This window comes from Dipteris shenzhenensis, chromosome 8 (assembly GCF_047967505.1).
Source record: "Dipteris shenzhenensis isolate YYH24624 ecotype China chromosome 8, Dip_SZ_1.0, whole genome shotgun sequence".
NCBI classification, from domain to species: Eukaryota; Viridiplantae; Streptophyta; class Polypodiopsida; order Gleicheniales; family Dipteridaceae; genus Dipteris; species Dipteris shenzhenensis.
The window spans coordinates 42,716,660-42,739,762 of NC_141603.1; the positions used below are offsets into that span (position 1 = coordinate 42,716,660).

Consider the following 23,103-nt stretch of genomic DNA (forward strand, 5'->3'; position numbering starts at 1 on the left):
CACAAAAGATGCAAGGGGGGCCAGAAGGTTTCTAAGTCTCAAGACCTAGAAGCCCACCAGAGCTGCTCATTGGGAGAGCTTGCAGATTGCAGAATTTTTGGAGAAGTATCTGAAAATCCCTCAGGAATAGAAAATCACTAGTTTCTTTTGGCTTTCTATTCATGGAGGGAGTGGAGTGAACCTATGGAAGTCCAGGTTTGGGTCAGCCCTTGCGCTTGTTGCCTTTCTGCTGAGGGTTCCATTCAGCATTGTTTATGGGATTGCAGAGCCACAAGGCTTATCTGGAAGGGGACTACTAGAGTTCTGAGTATTTTTGTTCTCTCCCCTTCTTCATGGCCTAAGGCTTGGTGGCTTGTTCCCGACTCTCCTTGCAGACCTAGACATGCCTTGATGGATACTTTTTGGGAGCTTTTAGCAAAGTGGCATATTTGGAGATCCAAATGCACACACTCTTGATGGATCCCAGGTCCCCCTTCACACACATTGGCTAGTATTTGCCACACACTGTACACACTTCAATGGCCATTTGGGTGAGCAAGCAGGGTTCTTCCTAGGCGGTATCTACCATGAGGACTATTTCCCCCAGGAGCAGAGTGGCTCCCCTCGTTTCTCCATAAGTTTGAAGTGGCACTTTGAGCCTCAACCTTGGTGCTTTACTAGCTCTTCTTGATGAGTTGGTTGTTTGTCCATTCAGGGTATTTTGTTCTGCATGCTATGTATGATGTATTTCTGCCATAAGCATTGCTCTTAAAAATCTTTTCATACCAAGTCTTTTCATTGAAATAAAAATAAAAAATTTGGTCAACTTCCTGTTTTTAACCGAGGATGCTACAAGAGAGCTCCTTCGGCGAGCCCTAGTACTCACCGTCAAAATACTTCCGAGAGTTAAACAAAGTCCTCTAGAACTCTTGCTCCTAAGAAAATGAGTGTGGAGAGGGTGGAAGAAAGGGAGTGCTCAGAAGGGCTCACTACACCTCACCAAGGTTGACACATTTGATTCGTCCTTGCTTTTTTTCTCTTCTCAGCCCCAGCTGTCCTTGTTGGGCCTTTCCCCTCTTTCAGCTTTCCTCCTTAACCTTTTGATAGACCCCTTATTTATTTTTCCACACCTCTTCTATTGCCAATCCTTGCCCTCTTATCTACCACAAGGGCCAAAGGCGGAGGTAGAGATCCAAAGTAGCACAAACAGCCAACTCGGCTGTTCGCAGTGGCAAGAGTAGAAGCAGACCATCCATTCATTGATCAAGATCAAGAGAAGAAGAGTGGGTAAACAAGTCAGCCTGCTCGGATTAGGCGGGCAGAAAGAGTGGAGGAAAGGCAGCAGTCATCTAAGGTTTGGGCGAACCTAACTGAGGAGAACTCGCGGGAGGGCTGGGAACAAGAGAGAAAAGGAAGGCAAAGAGGGCCGAGGGCAGACAAAAACTGAAGTGAAATGAAAACTGAGGTGGAAGGAGGCCAGGTGGCAAAGAAGACAAAGCAAAGGGACGAGGCAAAATGACAGGAGAATCCTGTTCATGGGCTGAGAAGAAAGCCTGACGAAGAGGTAAATGAAATGGAGAGAAGGTGTGCTGAGAGGGGGGGGAAATGAGGGCTGAGGAGAGGAAGCTCAAGTTGTTTGAGCACTAATTTCTATTGTGTGTAGTGTGACAACTATTGCTAAGCTGAAGGTTTCCGGTTGCTGCTAGTCGTACATTAGTGCCCCCATGGCCCTCCTTAGGCTTAGGATTCAGCCTTTCGCTGAGAGCCTGCTTTTGGGCCTTCCCAATATGCATGAGCTTGAAGTTCTGTGCATGCATGGCCCTATGTGTCCATTTTAAAACTCGAAACATACCATTGGAGGTCTCACTTCAGTCCAACCTGAAATTTACTGGTGTGTAGTTGCAGTCTACTTATAGCTGAATGGCTACCAGCATGAACCGGTTACTGTTATGACCTGAAGGCTATGGCATGAGCTGGCATCAATAATGAGGTTAGGTCCAAGAGTTTGACCCTTTAAAGGGATAAGTTAGTATACCCAGTGTACAGGTGCCCTTAGGAAAGGACACCCTCAGGTGAGTCTATATATATGGGATGTGGGCTCATTTATAAGGATCCCTTAAGGATGGACTCCTTGGGATACCGACACCTTGAGCAAGCCTATGCCTAGTCTGGACTTGTCTCTCAAAAAATACATGAGGCCCTATCGAAGAGGGCCAGGCCAATGAGCCCCAACTGATGAAGAAATCAGAGGAATAAAATCTGCCCGTAAGTCTTGCAATCCCAGCCCAAATTATCCCAGCTTGCCTGCATTCCAAAAGGCAATGCTTAATAGACTCCACCCAGTGAAGGACCAAGAGCAAGAAGGGTCAGCTCCAAGCGTGCTGCTCCGCTACCCCTCCATGAAGGAAAAGCCAAAAGAAAGTTCTATTACATCTTCAGTGCATGCTTCTTCAAAATGGATCAGACCTCATTTTTTGGCTTCATGCAAACGGCATCTCATTTACAATAGACAAAATAGAAAGTCTCGATTGGAGATAGATAATTACCCTCAAGTGCAATCCTATTCCCATGCCTTTGCTCATCACTTCCACTCTGATCTTGTCGTTCGTTGGAGGCTCATCACATATATATTCGAACATCCCATCTGGCCATTTCGGATCGCGGTTTTTCTTTAAAGGCTGCAAAATTGCCACACCTTTCTTACTTATCAGATGGTTTTTATACCATGTAAGCAACCCAACATATTCCTTATAAGGAAATACAATATAAACATCACTCAAATCTTTCACCTTTGTCTTGTGTTCAATTCCTTTGTACAAAACTCTTGCATATGGATTCGTGTGATGTTTCCCCTCCAAATCCTCTGCTCCATGTGCAGTAACAGCCAATAAGCCCCCACCCTGTGGTGTTCCATCGGGTGCTGTCTCTTCCTCGTTCTCTTCAGGAATTGTGTCATCCTCTTTGAAAGCCTTGTATACAATCTCAAGTGTGATTTGTCCACGGGGTTTATGATTTGATGGATCATTTTCATCCATGTTTTTCCTTAGATCTAGCGTCAGAGTTTTGAGCTCATCTGGTGTAAATGTCGTCAATGGAACTACCTGCATCCCTAGGAAATCATGATGTGACACCTGCAAGGTGAATTGAAAAACCATCTCCATGAGTGTTATTAAAAACTTAGGTCAACTTCTGCAAGACAAGTTTGTATGCCAAGCTTCAATCTTCCTTTATGTTCAGAGACAACAGTAGCAAAACTGGGAGACCAACTGATCTTTTTGACTTGCCTTTTCCCAGTCATACACATGGAGTTCCAGAGCTTGAGTCCCTGGATCTTGCACCACCAGAGAATGCGATTCATTCCAATCAGGATTCAATGTACTCATCTTCACTTGTGTTTTCCTTGAAAGGGTGCCTTGACCAAGTGAAAGTTTAACATATGGATCGGATTTCCCCAGGACATCAGCTTTTCTCAAATTCCTAGCATTTACGACTTTCACATGAAGCATACCCACAGGTTTATTGACAGCTCTGTCACATGAACCACAGCAGATCAGGATCCTAGAATAGAGAAAAAAAATAAGCAGTGTGTGGATGGGATATAAAGAAGTGATATAAGCTTACGCTTTAGACTCATCCAAAACAGGTATTTCCAAGGTTTTTGGCCATAAATACAATTTTGCTACCTCCTCTTTGATGAGATCCTGCCAGAAAAATAAAAAATGATTAAAGAACAAGGCGGTATCCACTAGACAACCTCTGCCATCACGATAAACACCATCTAATTAGCCAAGCATTCCAAATCTGTTTATATTAAAAAAATAATTGAGTTTCCTCATGGTGTCTATTCTCAAGTTCACAAAAGGACAAGTATAATGCTCATTTGTGAAGAATAAATTAACTCTAAAATAGGCTATCATCAACCAATAATGTACAAAATTTTACCTGTACAAAGCCGTATAAACCAGGAATTGCCATCAGATCTCCTCCAACAAGCTTCAAACCAAAATCTATATGTGGCTACGCATAGAAGATATTTTACAAGAAGCTAATCAGACAGTCTTTCAATGATAAAATGAAAGAAACTAATCAATCTTTCTTATCTTGCAGTAAGACAAGTAATCAGGAACAGAATAGAGTAACAAAGAGAATAGTAAAGACCTTCTCCATCAAAGAGACAACAATTTTGGAAAAGCATGGGAAGCTAGGAACTAGTGGCTTGAAAGTAACCCGAGCAACAGCAAATACTTGCAAGTCCACCAACTGCCATGTGGAAGAGCTCCATGACATAACCATGGCACCATATTCAATAGCACATGACTTATTAAATAATGTTGAGGATTTTCTTAATGGAAAACAATTGACAGAATCTCCTAAATTATATTCAACATCTATTTTATTTCAACTTTACCAGAACAGAAAAGTAGTTGACTATCACTGTAAACTTCAATATTGTACCTGTAGTGTTGCTTTTATACCAAATGCTTTCACTGCTACAAGGATATTGGGATTTCCAGCCCACTTTAGAGCAGGTTCAATGATCATTTCAGATTCCTGTGTGTCAAACGCTTTCACCCCTTTGTGGACAGATCAAGCATAAGGTTAGAGCTTACTACTTGAATAAATCTTAGTTAAATAGTGAATTACTACAGTGCTGCTGATATACATTTGATTGAATAGATGGAAGAACATTGAGCTCAAGGCTCACTCTCTTTTTGGACAACATTTAATTAAAACTACAAAGCAGAAATTTGGAGCACACACATTCAACCCAAAATAAAAAAGAGCAGAGCACCAGGGGTTTATAGAGATTTCTAGTGTGAGAAGCCTAGTTTTCCCTGATTTTGGAAGGTCAAATAGAAAAGACCATTTTTACTCAGTAGCCAAAAGTGGCTTTTGAGGAGACCGCTTTTGAAATAAAGCTTATATATAAACACATGTGTATACAACCGATCTATCCCTTCATCTATAAATATCCCTACATGAGATGAAGATCAACCGTTCAAAAGCTTCGCCTACCCTTCAAAAGAGAACAAGAGTTTATGATGTATATTGATAGATTATAGTCTCCCCTCCTTGTATCTCCCTACGAAAGTTTTTGTTGCTCTATCAGTGGCAGGGCTGGCAGAGATTTTCAAGTTTTAAAAAGAACTCAAAAGCATCCATAGTTATGAATCTAAAAACAAGAACCTCCTCCATCATCCAAAATTAGATGCTTCCCCTGAAAATCCAGCACATAATAGGCTGGTTACATTTGGGGACCTCTGTTGCTCCCTCTTCCATTAAAAATCAACGCAGGCTAAGATGGGCAGGCCCACTAATCTCCTCTTCTTCAAACAATGCAGATGCCATCAGCTTTAGAAGGAATTCCAACTACAGCAAAAGTTAGAAATGCTACAGTGAAATATAAGCAGAAATAGATAGCCACAACACATGCTGGCATAAGGTGATTCAGGACTAGTTAGCCTCGATGGGGAAAAACTTGGACACAAACAACCTAGCAAGGCTTGTGCTTGAGCAAGCTACCATGGAGTTACCAAAGGTTTGCGATGGCACTGACTACAATTCAGAGGAGTAGCCAAATCACATTTGAGGAGCTTGGAGCCAGGATCTTTGTAGAAGAGCCCTAAATGAAGATGTATGATGGAACAGACATTGAAAAAGCTTTGGACATAGGAAAAGGGCAGGGGCAAAAGAAAGCCAGCATCTCTAGCAAAGAAGGATGGGCAAGAAGACGATCTTCTGACTCAAATAAGGAGGAGGTTAAGAGCTTCTATTGCGATAAGATGGGGCACTATGCCACAGAACGCAGGAAGAAAGCAGCCGACAAGAAGAATGAGAATGAGAAGCCCCATGCATCTTAAAAGCAGATTCATGCCTGCACAAAAAAGAGGAGCCCACTCATCTGGTGAACTCTTCAGCAGTGTGAGACCGGAACATGTTTACTGAATTTGTCTGAAATGTCTGATTCTTGAAAGTTCCTACATCCAACCATACTTGCACTGATCTTGTTTCAAGACTCGTGTAATTGGTAAAACAAGGCACTAGCAAGCATCAATTGCAACAATACTTTGTTTCCACATCAACAAAATCAACGCCCAGTTAAGTATGGTCTAAATTACACAATACTAAATTTCAAACCACCATGAGCACCCATGAAAACGTGCTCATGCCACCGACACAAAGGTATAGTTCAGTGTATGTAAACAATATAAGCAGCACATGAAAAGATTCAACAATATCCAAACAGGAAAGCAGTCACCCACATTATTCAGTGCAAAGAAAAATAAATCTCACAAAAAGAAAGTGGATCTTAGATAGAAGATCATTTCACCTTGTATTGTTGGTGGTAATGTGCCTAGGGTTAGGCATTCAAATTCAACTGAATCAATCTTAAATTTTGCACTGTATTGATCAATGATTGGCTTTGTTGTCTCCCTGATTATCTTACAAATAGCCTGAATCATGCAAGCCAACAATCAAAACCATAATATTTAGGAAATCCTCCTTTTTCAAAAAGCAAGCATCACATAGCTTTAGTGTTGATAGTAACAATGTGTTTGTTTCTAGTATGAGGGCTCCAAGAGGCAATGGACCAGTATGGCACTGGCCCTAAATGAAACTTGCCATCGTTGTACTCTCAAATATATTGCAAACAAGGACCTTAGATTGCAAATTTTAAAAACAATAACTCTTTAAAAATACCCATCTGCAAGTACAACATTGTGTGATCTATTGTGTTACTGTAGCTTCCTGCATGTTCCCTGATACAGTGCACACTAACAAAAGAAAAACTTGTTCCAATATATGTCAAAGTACACATGCATATTTCAAGCATGCATACAATATCTACTATATAGACTTTTGCATGCAAACAAGCAAGCACAAAATTCCCTACCTACCTTATCAAGATAAGGCCACAAGTCACGGATAAACTTGTTCAACCAATCCACCTGCACATAACACAGCAGCCATAGCCACCATTAGCAGCCATACTACTGTTACGATATTTAAAACGGTTATCGATATTTATTCTATGTAGCTGTACAGAAACAAAAAATTACCCTATCATAATCAGGGTTCTTCACCCATAGAGGTATCTCCGGAAGAAGTCTTTGTAGAGTCTTTGAATCAAGCTCACCCAAAGGCCTTATAATGGGGTCCTGACAATCAACATCAGAAACTGGCAACGGTCAACGTTGGATGGTTATATCCACAAAAGTTAAACAGAAGAATACAACCATGCCAAAGAAAGCGCGACCAGCTTCAATGCAAAGACCACTTAGATTCCTGAGTGAATTTTGCCAGCTCTTTGAGCCTGAAGCTAGACATTGCTAAATTAAATATTATGGTCATTTGGAACAAGTATCTCTTACTTTTGAAAGAAAGGATCTAAAGGTAGCTTCACCATACAAGTGCATACGATTGGAATTCAAAGACAGTTGCAAGCTAAATGCATGCATGGTGGAGGGGCTCCCCGTTTTTCTCAGAGTCCACTGCAGGGTTGAGATGGCACTTGCAGCCTCAGGCTTGGTTTATTTCTTGTTTGCTTTGAGGAGCTTTTTATTGGGCCCTTCTAGGGTGTTCTTTTTCATGCTGTGATGTATTTCCGCATTGAGCATGCTCTCACGAGTTTTTTCCATACTTAATAGAAGTCTTTTTCATGCTGTGATGTATCTCCGCATTGAGCATGCTCTCACGGGTTTTTTCCATATTTAATAGAAGTCCTTTTCTTGGGAAAAAAAAATGCATGCATGGAAAAGAACGGCATAAAAGAATACCTCTAAAGCTTCCAAAACAAACGCAAGAATTCATAACTACAAAATTAGGAGATGCGAAAGCTCTTATACACTGCAAATGCAAGAAACAACACTTATGGAACTAGGACACAAGGAAATACTTATACACAAATAAAAGCAGTCATTCATCCCATATGGATGTTAGGCTTAGGCTCAAAGAATTGCAGGAGTTTTTTACAATGAAACAAGATGAAGAGTCTGGGACAAACACTCTATCATATCTTTTCACAGAATATATCCACTTGCGTGGTATTTCTGTATTGACTTGCTTTCAGTTCTGTAGTTCAATTCCTAGATTTAGCACCTTGGTGAAAGGATTAGGAGGGGGAGTGAGACAAATTTGAATATGAAAACAGAGATCTGCTCCTGAAAGCGGGGTCGCCTCTTTCTCATGGAGAGGCTCCTCCCTTCAAGGTTAAGGGGTGTCACAAGAGTCATTGACGCGGCTCTGATACCATGTCAGAATTTCAGATACTGAAGTATGTAACTGTGCACAACGGAAAACGGTAGAGCTTGCCAAAAAGATTCAAACTTGGGTCGTGGAAGCACCTTGGTGAAGATATCTACCATACTGTCTTGTGCCGGAACATAAGACAAGTGAATATCCCCCTACTAGCAATCTCTCTCTAACATCGTGATAATGAACCTCAATGTGCTTCGTACAGCATGAAACACTGGATTTTGTGCACTGGCTAAAGCACTCTGACTTCACGGTACATAGTGGTGGGAGATGTCTCACCAACATCAAGATCTGCAAGTACTTTTTGTAGCCAGTTACATCCCACCGTGGCTGTAAAAGCTTCTCTGTACTCAACTTCACAGCACCGCGTTAGCAACTGTAGGCTGAACCCAAAAAAACTCATGAAGCTCTGAGCATAAAACAACTGCCACTTGGTGACACTAGTGTCATAGCATCAAGCCTAGTCACTATCTATGAAACCATACATAGTGAGTGAAGAATGGTGGCCATAGAGAAGGCCTAACCCTTGAGTGCCTTTCAAGTATCGGTAGACAGGCTTCACAGCCTGCCAAATTGCGACTATGTATGAATTTGCTTAATTGGGAAACAGCACACTAAAGATCTGGCCATGTGCAACACAAATATATCGGGCATATAACAGCCTGTTGATAGAGAATGGCATCAAAGGGATCAATAGCATCATCCATGGAGAATCACTAACCAGCTCAACAAGTGTAAAAACCGGTTCGTAGTCCTCAAATTGAATTCTATGTAGGAGCTGCCATTGTATTTAGATTGACTCATCATAATACCCCGCTCCAGTTGAGCAAACTGAATGCCAAGATAGTAGTGCAGCTGCATCAAACGTGTCATAGAAAATGACTACTACAAATCAGCCTTAACACTAGTTTGGTAGAAGGACATAAAAATGTCCTAGGACACTTTTATGTCTATTAAATTAGCCACCTCCTAGAATTACTCAAAAGCATCGATAAGGTATTTTGGGGTTTTTATTATTTTCCATATTAGTTTATATGCTGAAAAATTTTTGAAATTATGGATTGGAATTTGCACCTATTACTTTGAGTTCTACCTAAAGTTTTAAGATCAACCTAACACCAATATTTCAAGCAGTTTTCTCAGGTTTTAGGTAAAATGGCCATACTTCTTACTTAGAATCAATTTTCTTAGAGATTGTAAGTCTTAGAGTCTAAGGATAACTATAACACATATGTTTATATTTCCTTGGAGGTAGATAATCATATTCCTTATGATCTATGGCCTTAAATGTAATTTTAGTGAATGCTGGTGGCGAGGCAAAAATTGATCTTTTACAAATTCTTTAACATGTCTAACACGTTCCAAATGCAACCATACTTCGTATATGTCTTCAATAGGATATTATGGAGTAGCGTGAGTTTTAAGGGGAACTAATGTCATGTAGAATACCAAATTCAAATGGTATATTGATTGTTCCTTATGTTGTAATCCATGCTAAATTCAAGATACACATCATAAGAACCTTCATAAGTTTAGATTATGCTTATAGAGTGCCTCTAATCATGAATGAGTGATACCAATTAAAAAAAGTTTTACGCAGAACACTTATATACGTGATAATTCAAAACTATAAAAGTGAGATTTAATGCGAAACCTGTTTTGGTAGTTGATATGAGGAGCACTTAATCTCTTTTAGTTTTAGCCTTTATTGTGATGTGGTGACTTTCCCTTATGATATAATATTATTATACTTAAGATATGACGCTTTGTGGCTATTATGTGTAGTATATAAAGATGCTTATTTATGAAATGTGACTTATAATGCAACCTACTAGGCTAACCACTCTTGTTAATTGATAAATTAATCTTGCCAAAATGATTTTGAAACAAAATTTTATCCCTATTAGGTGTTTGATATACTTATAAACACTTCGTAAAAAATGCTAGCTCCTTGAAATCAATTTTATTTTCAGGCATGCTAGATAAAGTTTCAAATCTGAGTACTGTTTGGGTGAAAGACTGTGTTACCATGTTAGGAAATGAAGTCAATTTGAGTGACTTTTAGTGTGTTTCTATTGAGCTCTAGAGTAGTACTATACTACTTTATATCCTAGAGTGCCACGTGCCACTATGGGACTTATCCCATATACATTTGACACTTAGAGTGTGTGTGTGTCTATCCTATAAAGGCATTGTACTTTCTCATGTTAAATCAATCAAGCCTCAAGCCTTTCTTGATCATGTAAGTACATTACTTTGGTTGTACATTTCTTTCTAGCATTCTTTCATTTCCATTATGTTTGCCTAGTCTTGCTTTTCTACTTTCCTTTCTATTCCATGTCTTGCATCTTCATATGGTATCAGAGCTAGGCTAACTTCCAAGAGATTGAGGTAAGAGGTTGAGCACATCAAAGCCTCTCCCCCTCATTCCCCTTGGAGGACTGCCTTCTCTATTCCATTTTTGAGCTCAACTCCTCCACCCGAGCCTCACCAAAAATGGCTTCATCAAGCAAACTCGACTAGAGTTCTCAGCTCGTGGTGACTGTTCAGTTCGTGGCAGTTCAGCTCTTAACTCCCTGCTGAAAATACCCGCTCAGCTCAGCTCCCTGCTCAGCTCGTAACTCCCAGTTGCCCATCGATCTTCCCTATGTGTTTCTTCTACACTAGATACAGCAACTCCTTACGTCTTCCCATTTCTGCTGTATGCAACTAGGCGCCACACCTTTGCCACTGCCCGCAGCAAGCAGCCTGCAATTCTCAGCCACGTTGCTGTCACCTATCCTCTCAGCTTCGCCCCTGAACAGCCCGCCATTCTCTTGCGCCTGCGCGTTGCCGGACGCCATTCTACTCCAGTTGCCCGTCAAAGAAACACACTATAGCTCTCTCTGCTTGCATTCCCAGCTCATCCACAATGGGTTCACTATCAACAAGTTCCTTGCTCATGGAAAAATTCACAGGGGAAGGATTCCCCACATGGCAAATGAAGGTCCAACTCCTTCTCATGAAGAAGAATGTTTGGGATGCCATTGAAGATTATGAAGATGATGAATATCTTGCTACATCAACGGAGCCTCCAACACGCAAGATTTGGAAGCAACACAACTCAAGAGCCATTGCAATCATCGGGCTTTGCCTAGATGATTCTTTGATTCATCACAGTGACTTCAAGTCAATAGCCAAGGAGATTTGGACACGCCTCGAGAATATATTTAGTAACAAAATCACCAACTCCAAGGTTTTTTTGAAAATGCAATTCTATTAGTTGAAAATGGCCATTGCCTCCACCAACACAAGAAAACACATTCAAACCGTTCAAGTGCACATATTGCAACAAGCTTGGTCATACAGAGGACAGGCGCTACCAGAAGCTTTTCCAACAACAATCGAAGGATCTTGCCAGTTGGGTGGCATCCGCCACTAGTGATGATGCAGACGAAGATGACCATCCGACACATGATCATGCTCTCACTGCTCAAATCAGACATGTTTGTCTCCAACATCTAGAGGAAGATGGAGATGATGATTTATTTGCTTTCTGAGCATGATGTATGTGGGTACTCTGCCCTAAGGGTGTTTTCCAAAAATGAATAATGTGTGTTGAGTCAATAAAGATACTCTACCTTGGATATATTCAGCAACTGATCAATCCCCAATTTACGGGGCAATCAAATAGCTCACAGACCAACCAAAAGGCCAGCTCTCTCAGCCAAACAAATGGCCAAAAAGTCCAGCTGGTCTGGCCGACCAGATCTGGCCGACCAGTTGGCCGACCAGCTGGCAGGCCCACCGACCAGCTGGCAGGCCCAACCGACCAGCTGGCCGACCAGCTGGCAGGCCCACCGACCAGCTGGCCGACCAGCTAGGTCTGGCCTATAAAAGGCCTCTGCCCTCACACTTCCAGTGACAGGACAGGACCTGCAGCTGCTCCTCATCTCCTCCATCTTTTGCTGCAGGCCCGCCTGCTCCATCTACCTCTCCTCTCCACTTCTGCCTCCTCTGCTGCCTCCTCTTCTGCCTCTCCTTCCTGCCTCCTGGCTGCTCCATCCTCTCCTCCAGATCTGTCCCAACTTCTGCTCCTCTGCTCAGATCTGCTCCTCTACTTAAGCTCAGCTCCTTCTGCTCCAGATCTGTCCCATCCTACTCCAGATCTGTCCCCTTCTGCTCCTCTTCTCCAGATCAGCTCCTTCTGCTCCAGATCTGTCCCAACCTACTCCAGATCTGTCCCCTTCTGCTCCTCTTCTCCAGATCAGCTCCTTCTGCTCCAGATCTGTCCCAACCTACTCCAGATCTGTCCCCTTCTGCTCCTCTGCTACAGATCAGCTCCTTCTGCCCCAGATCAGCTCCTTTTCTTCATCATGTTGCTATTCCAGATAGCCTGAAGGTTCCTTCCTCAGAGCATGCTGGTTTCAGCCATTTCCTAGGGCAGCTCCAGCCCCCATCATCCTCATCATCATTGAGCTACACGGAGGACTGCGTTACGCTCCCTCTGCTGCTATCTTTTCTACTGTCTCTCTACATGGAATCATCTTTCTGATTCACCTCAGCCACGGTCCGTCAGACACGACGGCTTGAGGTTCTTGTATTCAGTTTTTCATATTACCGACAGGCACTATGTTTTCTGAGTTCCGTTCTTCAGTTGTATCTTAGTATTGTCTATTTTCTGATCGCTCCACTGCAAACCCTATCGCTTCTCTATCGTTTCTCTATAGGATAGTCCTTCTAAAATGATGTATTTCTTTTCTATTTTTGGTGTGTGGCTTTATGTTCCTCATTAGTCTTTGGAGCTAGGAGGGGATGAACTGTGGGAGCCATATGTTTTGGCTTTGATAGGTCTATTTGTTGGTGCATTGGTCTCCTAGACCTCTGAGTTGATCATGCATCCATGCATGATGAGCCTCTGAGCCATGCTAGATGAGTACTTTTATGTTATGCTCACTAGCCTCTAAGCCATGCTCACTTGCCTCTGAGATTGTGTGGGAACCATGTCTAGTTCTAGACCGGCATGCACAATTTTGATGACCGTCATTATCATGACTTTGGTTCCATACCTATAGTCCCTCACCTTTTCTCCATGGGGGGGTGTTAGGAAATGGAGTCAATTTGAGTGACTTTTAGTGTGTTTCTATTGAGTTCTAGAGTAGTACTATACTACTTTATATCCTAGAGTGCCACGTGTCACTATGGAACTTATCCCATATACATTTGACACTTAGTATGTGTGTCTATCCTATAAAGGCATTGTACTTTCTCATGTCAAATCAATCAAGCCTCGAGCCTTTCTTGATCATGTAAGTACTTTACTTTGCTTGTACATTTCTTTCTAGCATTCTTTCATTTCCATTATGTTTGCCTAGTCTTGCTTTTCTACTTTCCTTTCCATTCCATGTCTTGCATCTTCATACCATACATATGTAAGCATTTGGTAATCACATGCAACAGTTTTTGTGCTCCTTATATTTTTAGATAATAGTCCTATGAGTCTACATTAAGCTCAAGAGAGGAAATCACCAAAAAACACATCTACAACAAGTTGTGATTTTTTTGCCAAAACCTCAAAAAGACACTTTTATGTCTTGTATTGCTACCAAACTAGTGTTAAAGGCTGGAATATGATCAGTGGAAGATCCAGTCAAGAGCATATGATCCACATACAGATCAGCAAGTCAGAAGCACACTTCCGGACATAGAAAGTGCTCTCTCTAGCATGGTTAGGTGAAAAGAAAACAGAAACGGAAACAGCAATGGTGGGGGACATGGAAGAGTTTCTAGAAATATTTAGAGGGGCTGAAACGGGGACATTAGCAAGGGGTTTTAGGGAAGGGAAAAGGAGACACCATTCAATACTCATATTTGAGAATACATGAAAAAAAGACAACCTTGTCGTAGACATGCCACATTATCCATAGTAGGTCAATCTCTTATCCCAGAACATGTGATTCTTCACCAACATTGTTGTAGACATGCCACATTATCCATAGTACATGCAATATCCATAGGTGAATGTCTTATCACACACAACAAATACTCTAGTATGTTCTAAAATTTGGAGGGCATCATTATTATACCTTTGGATAGATGAGGTACAAGCACATAGACTTCAGCTATCAACAAGCTATATCCCTCACTTCAATACCATCAATAGCACTATTGGATTTACAAGTTTCCTTGGCCATGCATAATCCATGAAGACCAACATTTTGGTGGGTTGCTGACTGTGTTAAGGGTTTCCCATGCTGAAACGGCCTGTTTCAGCTTGGGAAACAGTTCTCCAAGTGCCCCAAAAAGGGGAAATGTGTTGTTTCCCCTTGTGGAAACGTTTCACTTTAGGGAAATATTTTTGTTTGGGGGAGGGGTGTGGAACCCGTTTCCTCGTAACTATGCTCTGTAGGGCTGTTTTGGAAACCAAGGCCATAAGGCGTGTATGAATCTTGGCATACCATGCCCAGGGTGCCGGCTTCAAACCATATAGTACTTTGTTCAACTACCATACATTGTTTTCAGATGCTCTGACTTCAGAACCACGAGGTTGAGAGACATAGATCTCCTCTTGTAAATCTCAGTGAGGGAAAGTGGTTTTGATATCACGCTCATGCACTTGCCAATGATGATGTGCTGCTATGGCAATGACGCACCTAATGGTTCTAATGCATGACATGGATGCAAATGTTTCCTCAGTTGCTGAGCATAGCCTTTTCCAACAAAGGCAGGTTTATAGCTGTCAACAGTACCAAGAGTTTCCAGCAAAGGCAACATCTATGCTAATAATAACATTGCCTGTACTGGGCTGGTATAATATGTACCCTTTGCTTTCTGAGCTGTAACCAATGAAAATGCTCTTAACAGCCTTTTCTTCAAGATAGGCAGCATGCTCAAATATGTTGAGAAATCAATGATCATAGCGTCCAGTCTCGATGGCTTTATGTGTACATAAGTGGAGTGGGTATCTAAGGTTGTAGTTGTGTGCTAGGCTAAGTGAGACATGTGAGTGCTATGTGGCAACTAATTGTACTTGCTTCCTTACATGCGGGACACTTGATGGTGGTGTGTTGTGTGCAGGATAAGTGGACTCTTTCTCTTGTCTATTTAAGACCTTGTGCATGAGTTTGTGAGACATCTTTCTGTTTCGTATCCTCTTAGTGATCAGTATACTTTGTGTTGCTTTGTGATATCTTGTGTTTCATGCTTTCATCTCTTTCAATATTCCGCTTTAGCTACTCTCTAACTGGTAACATGGTATCACAACAGTCTTCCATTTAGATAAGTGCTTGAGAGAGAGAGAGACTTTTGAAAAGAGACAGAGAGAAAGAAAGAAAGAAAGAAAGAAAGATGTAATACCGTCTTCAGGAGGCCTCGCCCGCCTATAAGACAAAGTACAATATCAGACTAACACATGCTCATACAAGCAGGACAAAGGGCTCACTAAGACCTTAGTTGAGTACTATCCTATATTAAGCTCAGAAATATAGACACAAACTCAAAGTCCAAAACTAGGGGCTAATAGCTAGACTCAATCTCAAAATCAAAGTCAGAAGACATAGCCAGGTGCTACGGTGGCACTCATGTGAACTGCGAAAATATCTCGTATCAGTGTCTGCCTGGTCGTCTCACGCTATGGCGGGGGGTGTATTCTCAGTGATCTTCGTATCCAATGGGCCATATGGATAGTGATGTCTATGGTTGGATGGTCTCAATTGAGTAAAGCTGCGATGTGTCACCTCCATCGTGCATGCTCTAGTCTGTCGATGCATCGTGTGTGGCTCCTACATCTCTGGCTATATCCCTCCCCGTCGTCGTCTCATCCCATTGATGCATACTACCCTCATGTCGTGGATCTCTTCCTCCTCTACTCCAACATGTCTAGAAGCAGACTCGGATGTCTAGAAATATGTGGACGTGTCGCTACCCCTGTCTCCTGCGGCACTGCCCTCTCCTACTCTGTGATCTGACGCAGAAGGATCTCTCTATGCCCTCTCATCTCCATCAAATGGAGGCCAACGCAGACTTGGTCTTGGTGAATTAGCCGAGAGAGAGGCCCGAAGCCATGTCCCTCCTAGAAGATGAGTGGTAATGCCCTCGGATCTCATAGTACATAGACAGGTACATAGAAAATGCTCCCCCTCTCTATCTCTCCTAGAGTGCATAATCTGCAAATCCATTGCTCCCTAGGTGTACCTGTGGCTCTCCCCGTCTCAATCCTCAGTTGATGGGATGAGACCTGCACCTGTTCCATGGCAATCCTGAGGGCATGTGAAATTCGCCTGTCTTCCAGATACTGGGGTCTGATGATCACTCAATCCTCCGACTCTCTCAGGAAACAGTCATGGTAGAACCGGGTCTTGATGGGGAACTCTTGGTCCCCCACAAGTCCGTGACGTAAAAAGCTGGAGTAGATCCAACCGTATAATACAGTTGATCTCATCTCGTAGCCGGAAATGTGTGCATACCAAGCCATGCGAGCCCCACTCTCAGCTAGTCGTATAGATGGCTGTAGTGCCAATCTCCACAGCCTCCCTCTAGGTAAGGCCCACCCCCTGCAAGATGAGTAACCGTCTACAAGATGGCATCAATCTCGAGCAGTGTCATAGCAAACTCTGCTTGTATGATCTTGTGGGGGACTGAAGGCTTGCTCTAAATTATCCTGGATCCCATAGTCACCCTCGAAATGTCACCACTCCGTCGCCGTCAGGTCACTCTCGTAGAAGGGTCCTGCGTACATGGCTATTGGCCTTACCAATGTGTCAAATAGCCATCATCGGGGGTCCTGAAAATGTGCCTGAAAACACTGCCGCTCCAATCAAGCTAGAGCTTCCTGCCCTCATGTAAGTCGAGCCCTGGCTGCATAGGTCATCGTGAAGACTGGCCCCGCAAAGACTGCCCCTAAGTAGGCGTAGGACTGTACGATCTCCACTGGCTCTCCTCGGTAGGTGAAGTTATGTCGATGCTGTGAGGTGTTATGGGTTGTCCTTATCTTCGTGCACATTACTCTCACTTTACATGAGTGAAGGACTAACTGCAGACCTATGAGTTAAAAGCAGTCCTTTCTTTTTGTGGCCATGCAAGGACAGCCATTGGATTGCTTTCCCCCTTAAATTTGAACCACCTTGGTTCATCTGGGCATGCGCGAAGCTGGACCTGTTGACAGATATGGCTGAGATAATGATCATGCTCATACAGGCCTATAAGGCATAGAAAGAGATCAGTCCAGATCTCAGTAAAACTCATAAAATTCACAGAATGGATGCGACGGACGCATCAGCCACCACATTATGGCGCCTCTTCTGAACCAGATTAGAAAGTTGAAGTCCTACATAAGCATCTAGCCTAACACGACCGTGCAAGTATAGAAGTCCTAAGTGATCTGTTACCCACACACATCACAAACCCGGAGCCACGTAAATAATGCCTCCTCTTTTCAGGCTTTTCACATTCTCAGGCTTGAGATAGCCTGAGGATGTGAACAGCCATATAAAAAAATGGGTGCAAGAAGTAGCAGGAATCAAACCCTGGATTGAATCCACAATCTTGCTAGTACGTCCAAAATCCAGTGGACGACATTCCAAATCTATGGAATGAGCTTCATGCAGATGGAAGAAGAACAGGGCTGGAAAAGAGTTGAAAAGATATCGTGGAAAGAGGATTTTTGTGACGAGGTTTAGAACGAAGCAGAAGAAGCCTCAAGTAGTGCTAGCTTGTGAGCAAGGAAGGCTGATGACGAAGGCACAATAAGATGTAGAGAGCAAAGGCACTTGACTAGATGGAAAAGCAGGAGCAAACTGCAAGCTGATAGTGTATGAGGAGCAAAGGACTGTCAAATTTCTGCTATTATTGGCCGAAAACTGACCGTTCTTGGTCCAGAAGTAATGTGCAAATACTCGTGTCAGACTATGCATGCCACCAAATTGATCATTCCATTCAATGGTCTTTTGTTCCGAAAGGGTAAAGTATGCATATCAAATGTCCAGGAGACAAAAAATAAAGCCCTCTCCGAGTGCCACGACACACCCTGTACCAGACATCCTAGCATCCAACGAATGTTGGATTTGGTCAAGCAGCCCCTACCTTGGGCCTACATCTAGGAGGCAAAGGAAGAGCAAAGGTGCTGCAGACTTAGCTCCACACAGGGCTGAACCTAGGCTGTCTACATGAATTCTGGACAGAGAGTCTACATAAGCTCGAAGTGGAGCACGCGGGCTCAAGTCTACAGATATCTGGCAGATAGTAGAGTATGTGGTAAGATCAAAGGACCACGCTCTGGTGGGACTTTGGATCTATCTCTCTTTTTATTGTGTCCATAGTTTTGGACGAAAATATATATTCTTTTGGCAGCTTCTATAGCTGGCTGGATCATTGTCTATTGATGAGTCTGCACATCTAGTTGAAGCACATAAGTTTAAGAAGTTTGTGATTCCACTCCCCACACACACTGTCTGAGCTCCTAGGCTATTCTATCAGTCTTCCGCTGTGCATACCCTCTGTTGGTTGATTTCTAGCAGAACTTCCATGGATTTTATTGTTGGTTCTCCACGAACTAAACATGGACATGATGACATATGGGTTTATGCCAAGATGGCCACATTTATTGCAACCAAGACAATAATTTCGCAAAGTGCTCAAGAAGTTGGATACTATACTCAACATGATTCAAATGGACGAATGGAGCGAGTTAATCACATTCTTGAGGATATGCTTTAAGCATATGGCTCTCAGAAGCAATGTAATTGGGAAGAGTATCTTCCCATGGCTGAGTTTGCTTATAATAATGCAGACCATAGAGCCACTAAGCTGAGTCCATGTGTTTTCATGTATGGATTGTGGCTCCATGGACCATTGGTCTGCAAGACATAAAGGTATGAGCAGCTGCTGACTTTCTGCAATGGCAGCGTTCTCACAGCTCAGGATAGAGCTCAGTTTTATGCAAACCAGAAGCATTGACCTCCAGTTTTTGCAGAGGTTCAGTTTGTTTACCCCAGAGTCCCAAAACATTTTGGAGCATTACAAACTCATGTTAGTTCGTATTGTGGACCTTTCAAGGTCATCCGCATATGCAATAACACAGCTTATGAATTAAAATTACCACCTCATGTTCCATGTAAGTAGCAATAAGGCGAGGCTGATAACTTAGTTTCAGCAGAGGAACTTGTACATTACAAGATCTGTAGTCTATATTCCTCATTAACTAAAAGCAGATCTCGATTATGGAGAAAGGCCTCTTAGAAATAGGGTGTTCCTTGAACTTCTTATCAAATGGAAGGACAAAAATAGTGATGACAACTCCTGGGAGAGTGTCGCACATGTGCAGCAGCAATTTCCTGATTTCCTAACCTGAAACTTCCTGGTATAGGTGGATCAACGTTATGACCCCTAGGTCATAGCATAAATTGGATTAATGATGGGGTTAGGTTCCAAGCATTAGACCCTTAAAAGGGGTCGATTACTATATCAGTGCCTAGGTAAGTCTAAAGATATGAACCATGGGCTTATTTAGAGGGATCCCTGGGGACGTATTCCTTGGGAGACCAAGACCCTGAGCTGCCATATGCCTAGTCTGGCCGAACACCTGGATTGGTGACTCCCGTGGTATGGGACACGGGGGTTGTGGTTGCAGCATGATGCTTACCCAACCTCAGGCTCGGAGAGCTCTCCCTATTATGGTCTTCCTAATTGTTCTGCACGTCTCAGAGTAGAACCTGGATTACACCCAGGCTTGGGCCTAGCTAATCCTTGCCTTGGGTGCCCATTTCATCCAGCTGTAGGGAAGCTCCAGACATCATCCCATTGATTTCACATCAAGACTGATCGCGAGATTGAGGCACCATAACTTCATCATGAGACTATGCACACTGTGCAACATACAGGAACTAGAGACAAAGGAGGACATATTGATGAGATGAGGATGAGATGCACATGGGTATACAGCTTAACAATAATTGCCAGATAGTGGCGGTACTTACTTGCTGCCACCTCTCGTGACGCATCAGAGGAGCTGATTTTAGTACCTCGCAGAGACAGAGAGAGCAAGAGCACAATACTAGCCAACAATGCCAACAATTTGCAGATGATACAAACTTCATGCCCGAATTATGTATGCTCTGTGGGGATAACGTGCAATGCCTTGAGACTTTTTGTTCTGCTTCAAGGTCCAAGAATAATCACAATTAAACAGGTATTTGTGACAATGTGCGGCGGTCCAATCACACTGTTGTTTTAACTCCATCCTTTGCTAAAAACACCCACCAGTTCCAAGTGAGTTGCCAAGCTAAAGGAAAAGACCTATTCTATCCCTAACTGCACTCCACAGCAGTTTTGATTGCCTGAAATTCAAGGACACATGGGGTACGTCCTCTGCTCTACTACACCTGGGGGCAGTCCACATTGTGAATGATCAACCACAGCAGGGTGATTCTAATGATATCCACTTAAATTCCTTGACTCCATGATTTTGGCGACCACCCATCCAAGGAAAAGCTGCTCTCTTTCACAGGGCCATTCTCTCAGGAATGAGGATATTGTCGAAACAGTTCTGTTTGTACTGATCATCCGTCATCCAAGTCTCTAAATTTCTGTCCAACAGATCCCCCAGGATCTCACTCCTTTTTTTAATCTCAAAGTGTCTTTAATGCTGTGATCCCTTAATGGAATTTCTTCCCGTGTAATAGAAAACCAAATGCAGTCATGCGAAGTAAAGGTTCCAGTTTCCCTCGAGAAGCCTTTTCCCTCAAAAGTGGCTTACAAGACTCCCAAGATTTCCACATTGATTTCCACAATTCAGACGTTAGTATAGCAAATCGCCTTGCTGCTATTTCGGGATAACATTTGCAGGGTTGTCTCCACAAACAATTGACAATAAATAAAAGAGTTTTATCTTTTGCCTCCTCCTTGCATCCACGCTTAGCTCTCACAAAGCCTTGTGAGGCCACATGTGCACCCTACAATTCAATGGACTGAACAATTCTGATCTCAACTAGTTATTAATGATGATCACAAGCAAATCAGTTCTATTGTGTTTCACATGTATTTTACTCACAATCCAACTGGCTTCAGTTCCTAAGCTGCTTTGAACTGAGATAAGAGCATTTACCTATGGGGAACTTGAAAAAGAACCGCAATCTCATTTCAAAGTTAGATTGTGATTAAGGTGCACGTGATTCGATTTGCGGCTAAAATGTTCATTTTCTAAATACATCTGCCAAGTCTTCTCTCTCTAGGCATGGGAGATCACCACTTGAACTTCTAAACGATACCAATCAAATAAACGAGATCCTAAATACGGGACGAAAAGAGCCCCAAGAGATTAAATCAAGCACAAAACTTATGCCATGGACGTTTTCTATATTTACGCAGACAGAAGTATCACACGATGCGTGCATAACAAGGCGTGCATCGCCACATATACGTCTTGTTTCGTCACAAATATAGGCGCTGACTTTCGTGACAGTCTGCCTCCATGAGCTTTTATATGATATCTCTAAGCAAGTAAAGCATCGTCCCTTACAATCCAGATATTCCCAAGAGCAAGCTCACTACACCAAACGGGATATCGGGACGGGGAGTATCAGACTTGCACCTACTGAATGGGGCAAAACGCCTTTTTATTCGTCATAAATCAATGTTCTAAAGCTTGTTTGTAACGGAAGGACGCGTTCTCACGCACTGGCACTTTCAAAGCTGCTACATGTGGATATATAAACAGCTGCCTACGTTTTTCTGATGAGAATGATATAGAAGCAAACGCATCCCAAGTTGAAAAACCACCAGCTGATGAGATCAAAGAAATACCATGGCAATGCAGCTGAGAACCCAAAAGCTTGCAGCGGCTTGGCAGCACATACAATCGAACAAGCAATAAGTAGCAAAATCCAAGAGAGGCCTGCATCAGCTAAGCCCACAAAAGAGCGAAGCGCACCTTGACGTCGTTGGGCTGCCAGTAAATGAAAAGGAAGTAGCCGATGACGAGGCCGAGGAGGAGGCCGAAACCGAAGCCGAAGAGGCCAAAGAGGGTACTGAAGAAACCCATGAAGGAGGGGTGGCGGCGGGGAGGATTGGTGTTTTGGATTTTGCTGTTGCACTAATAATTCCTGTTACAGCTCTTGCTGTTCTCTGGATCGTCTGTCGGCTCTTGCTGTTGCTCAAGCTCTTCTCTAGCTCGTGAGAGCTTACAAAGACGCAGCTCTTGCTGTTGCTATAGATCTTCTCTGGCTCTTGAGAGCTTAAACACACACAGACACAAACACAAACACACACTGTTCTTGGCAGTTACTGGTGCTGTTGGTCGTGATTGCTTACGCTTGGCTTTTCGGGTTGATGTTCCGATTTCCAGTTGGAGGTGCAACCGTGTTGCTGTTCTGTTGTTGTAGTTGTTGATCTCGCTGATGCGAGAGGAAGGATGACGTGGCAAGTTTCCGCCATGACGTTCCAGTCGAGGCAAGTTTGTAAAGTACTATGCTACCTTGCCTGGTTTGAAGTTGACCTTCCACCTAGAATTTTGGATATTTTTTATCCTCTATCCAGGAATATCCTCGCATGTTGTAATACCTCTTCTCTGTTTGCAAACTAAGGGTGCTTCGCCTTCCCGCCCGCCCCCAGGATGAAATAGACGTGGAGGATGGCCTCCACTTATCGTCATTCACGCCAATTGTCCGTCACATCGGTTGCTAATTTGTCACCAACCTCTGATTAGTATGGCGGTCAGAGGAGATAAATCATGTAGCGGTTGCATGAGTTGCCCATGGAGTGGGCGGCCTTCATGGTCGCACTTAAAACTTTTGTGTCACTATCCGGGCCCGTCCCTCCTATTGGACCAAACTAGGACGGCAGCCCTCCACACCACCTTTGGAAAGATGGCCGTGAACCCATCCTAACACACTAGCA

The 23,103-nt window shown here is 42.9% G+C and overlaps 1 protein-coding gene across 1 annotated transcript in view; it reads right to left on the reverse strand.

Annotated features, from left to right (window-relative positions):
• The window catches only part of LOC147899542 (synaptotagmin-2-like), a 28,932-nt gene extending 6,368 nt beyond the window's left edge, over window positions 1-22,564 (reverse strand). Inside the window, exons 1-11 of the mRNA XM_087377851.1 lie at window positions 22,139-22,564; window positions 7,041-7,139; window positions 6,879-6,929; window positions 6,311-6,434; window positions 4,435-4,553; window positions 4,138-4,239; window positions 3,922-3,996; window positions 3,601-3,680; window positions 3,264-3,507; window positions 2,769-3,110; window positions 2,526-2,657 (exon numbers count right to left, since the gene is read on the reverse strand). Coding sequence (XP_087233977.1) covers window positions 2,526-2,657; window positions 2,769-3,110; window positions 3,264-3,507; window positions 3,601-3,680; window positions 3,922-3,996; window positions 4,138-4,239; window positions 4,435-4,553; window positions 6,311-6,434; window positions 6,879-6,929; window positions 7,041-7,139; window positions 22,139-22,249 — 1,479 coding nt within the window. The 5' untranslated portion in view covers window positions 22,250-22,564. The remainder of the gene's footprint in view (window positions 1-2,525; window positions 2,658-2,768; window positions 3,111-3,263; window positions 3,508-3,600; window positions 3,681-3,921; window positions 3,997-4,137; window positions 4,240-4,434; window positions 4,554-6,310; window positions 6,435-6,878; window positions 6,930-7,040; window positions 7,140-22,138) is intronic.
• Window positions 22,565-23,103: the final 539 nt, after the last annotated feature.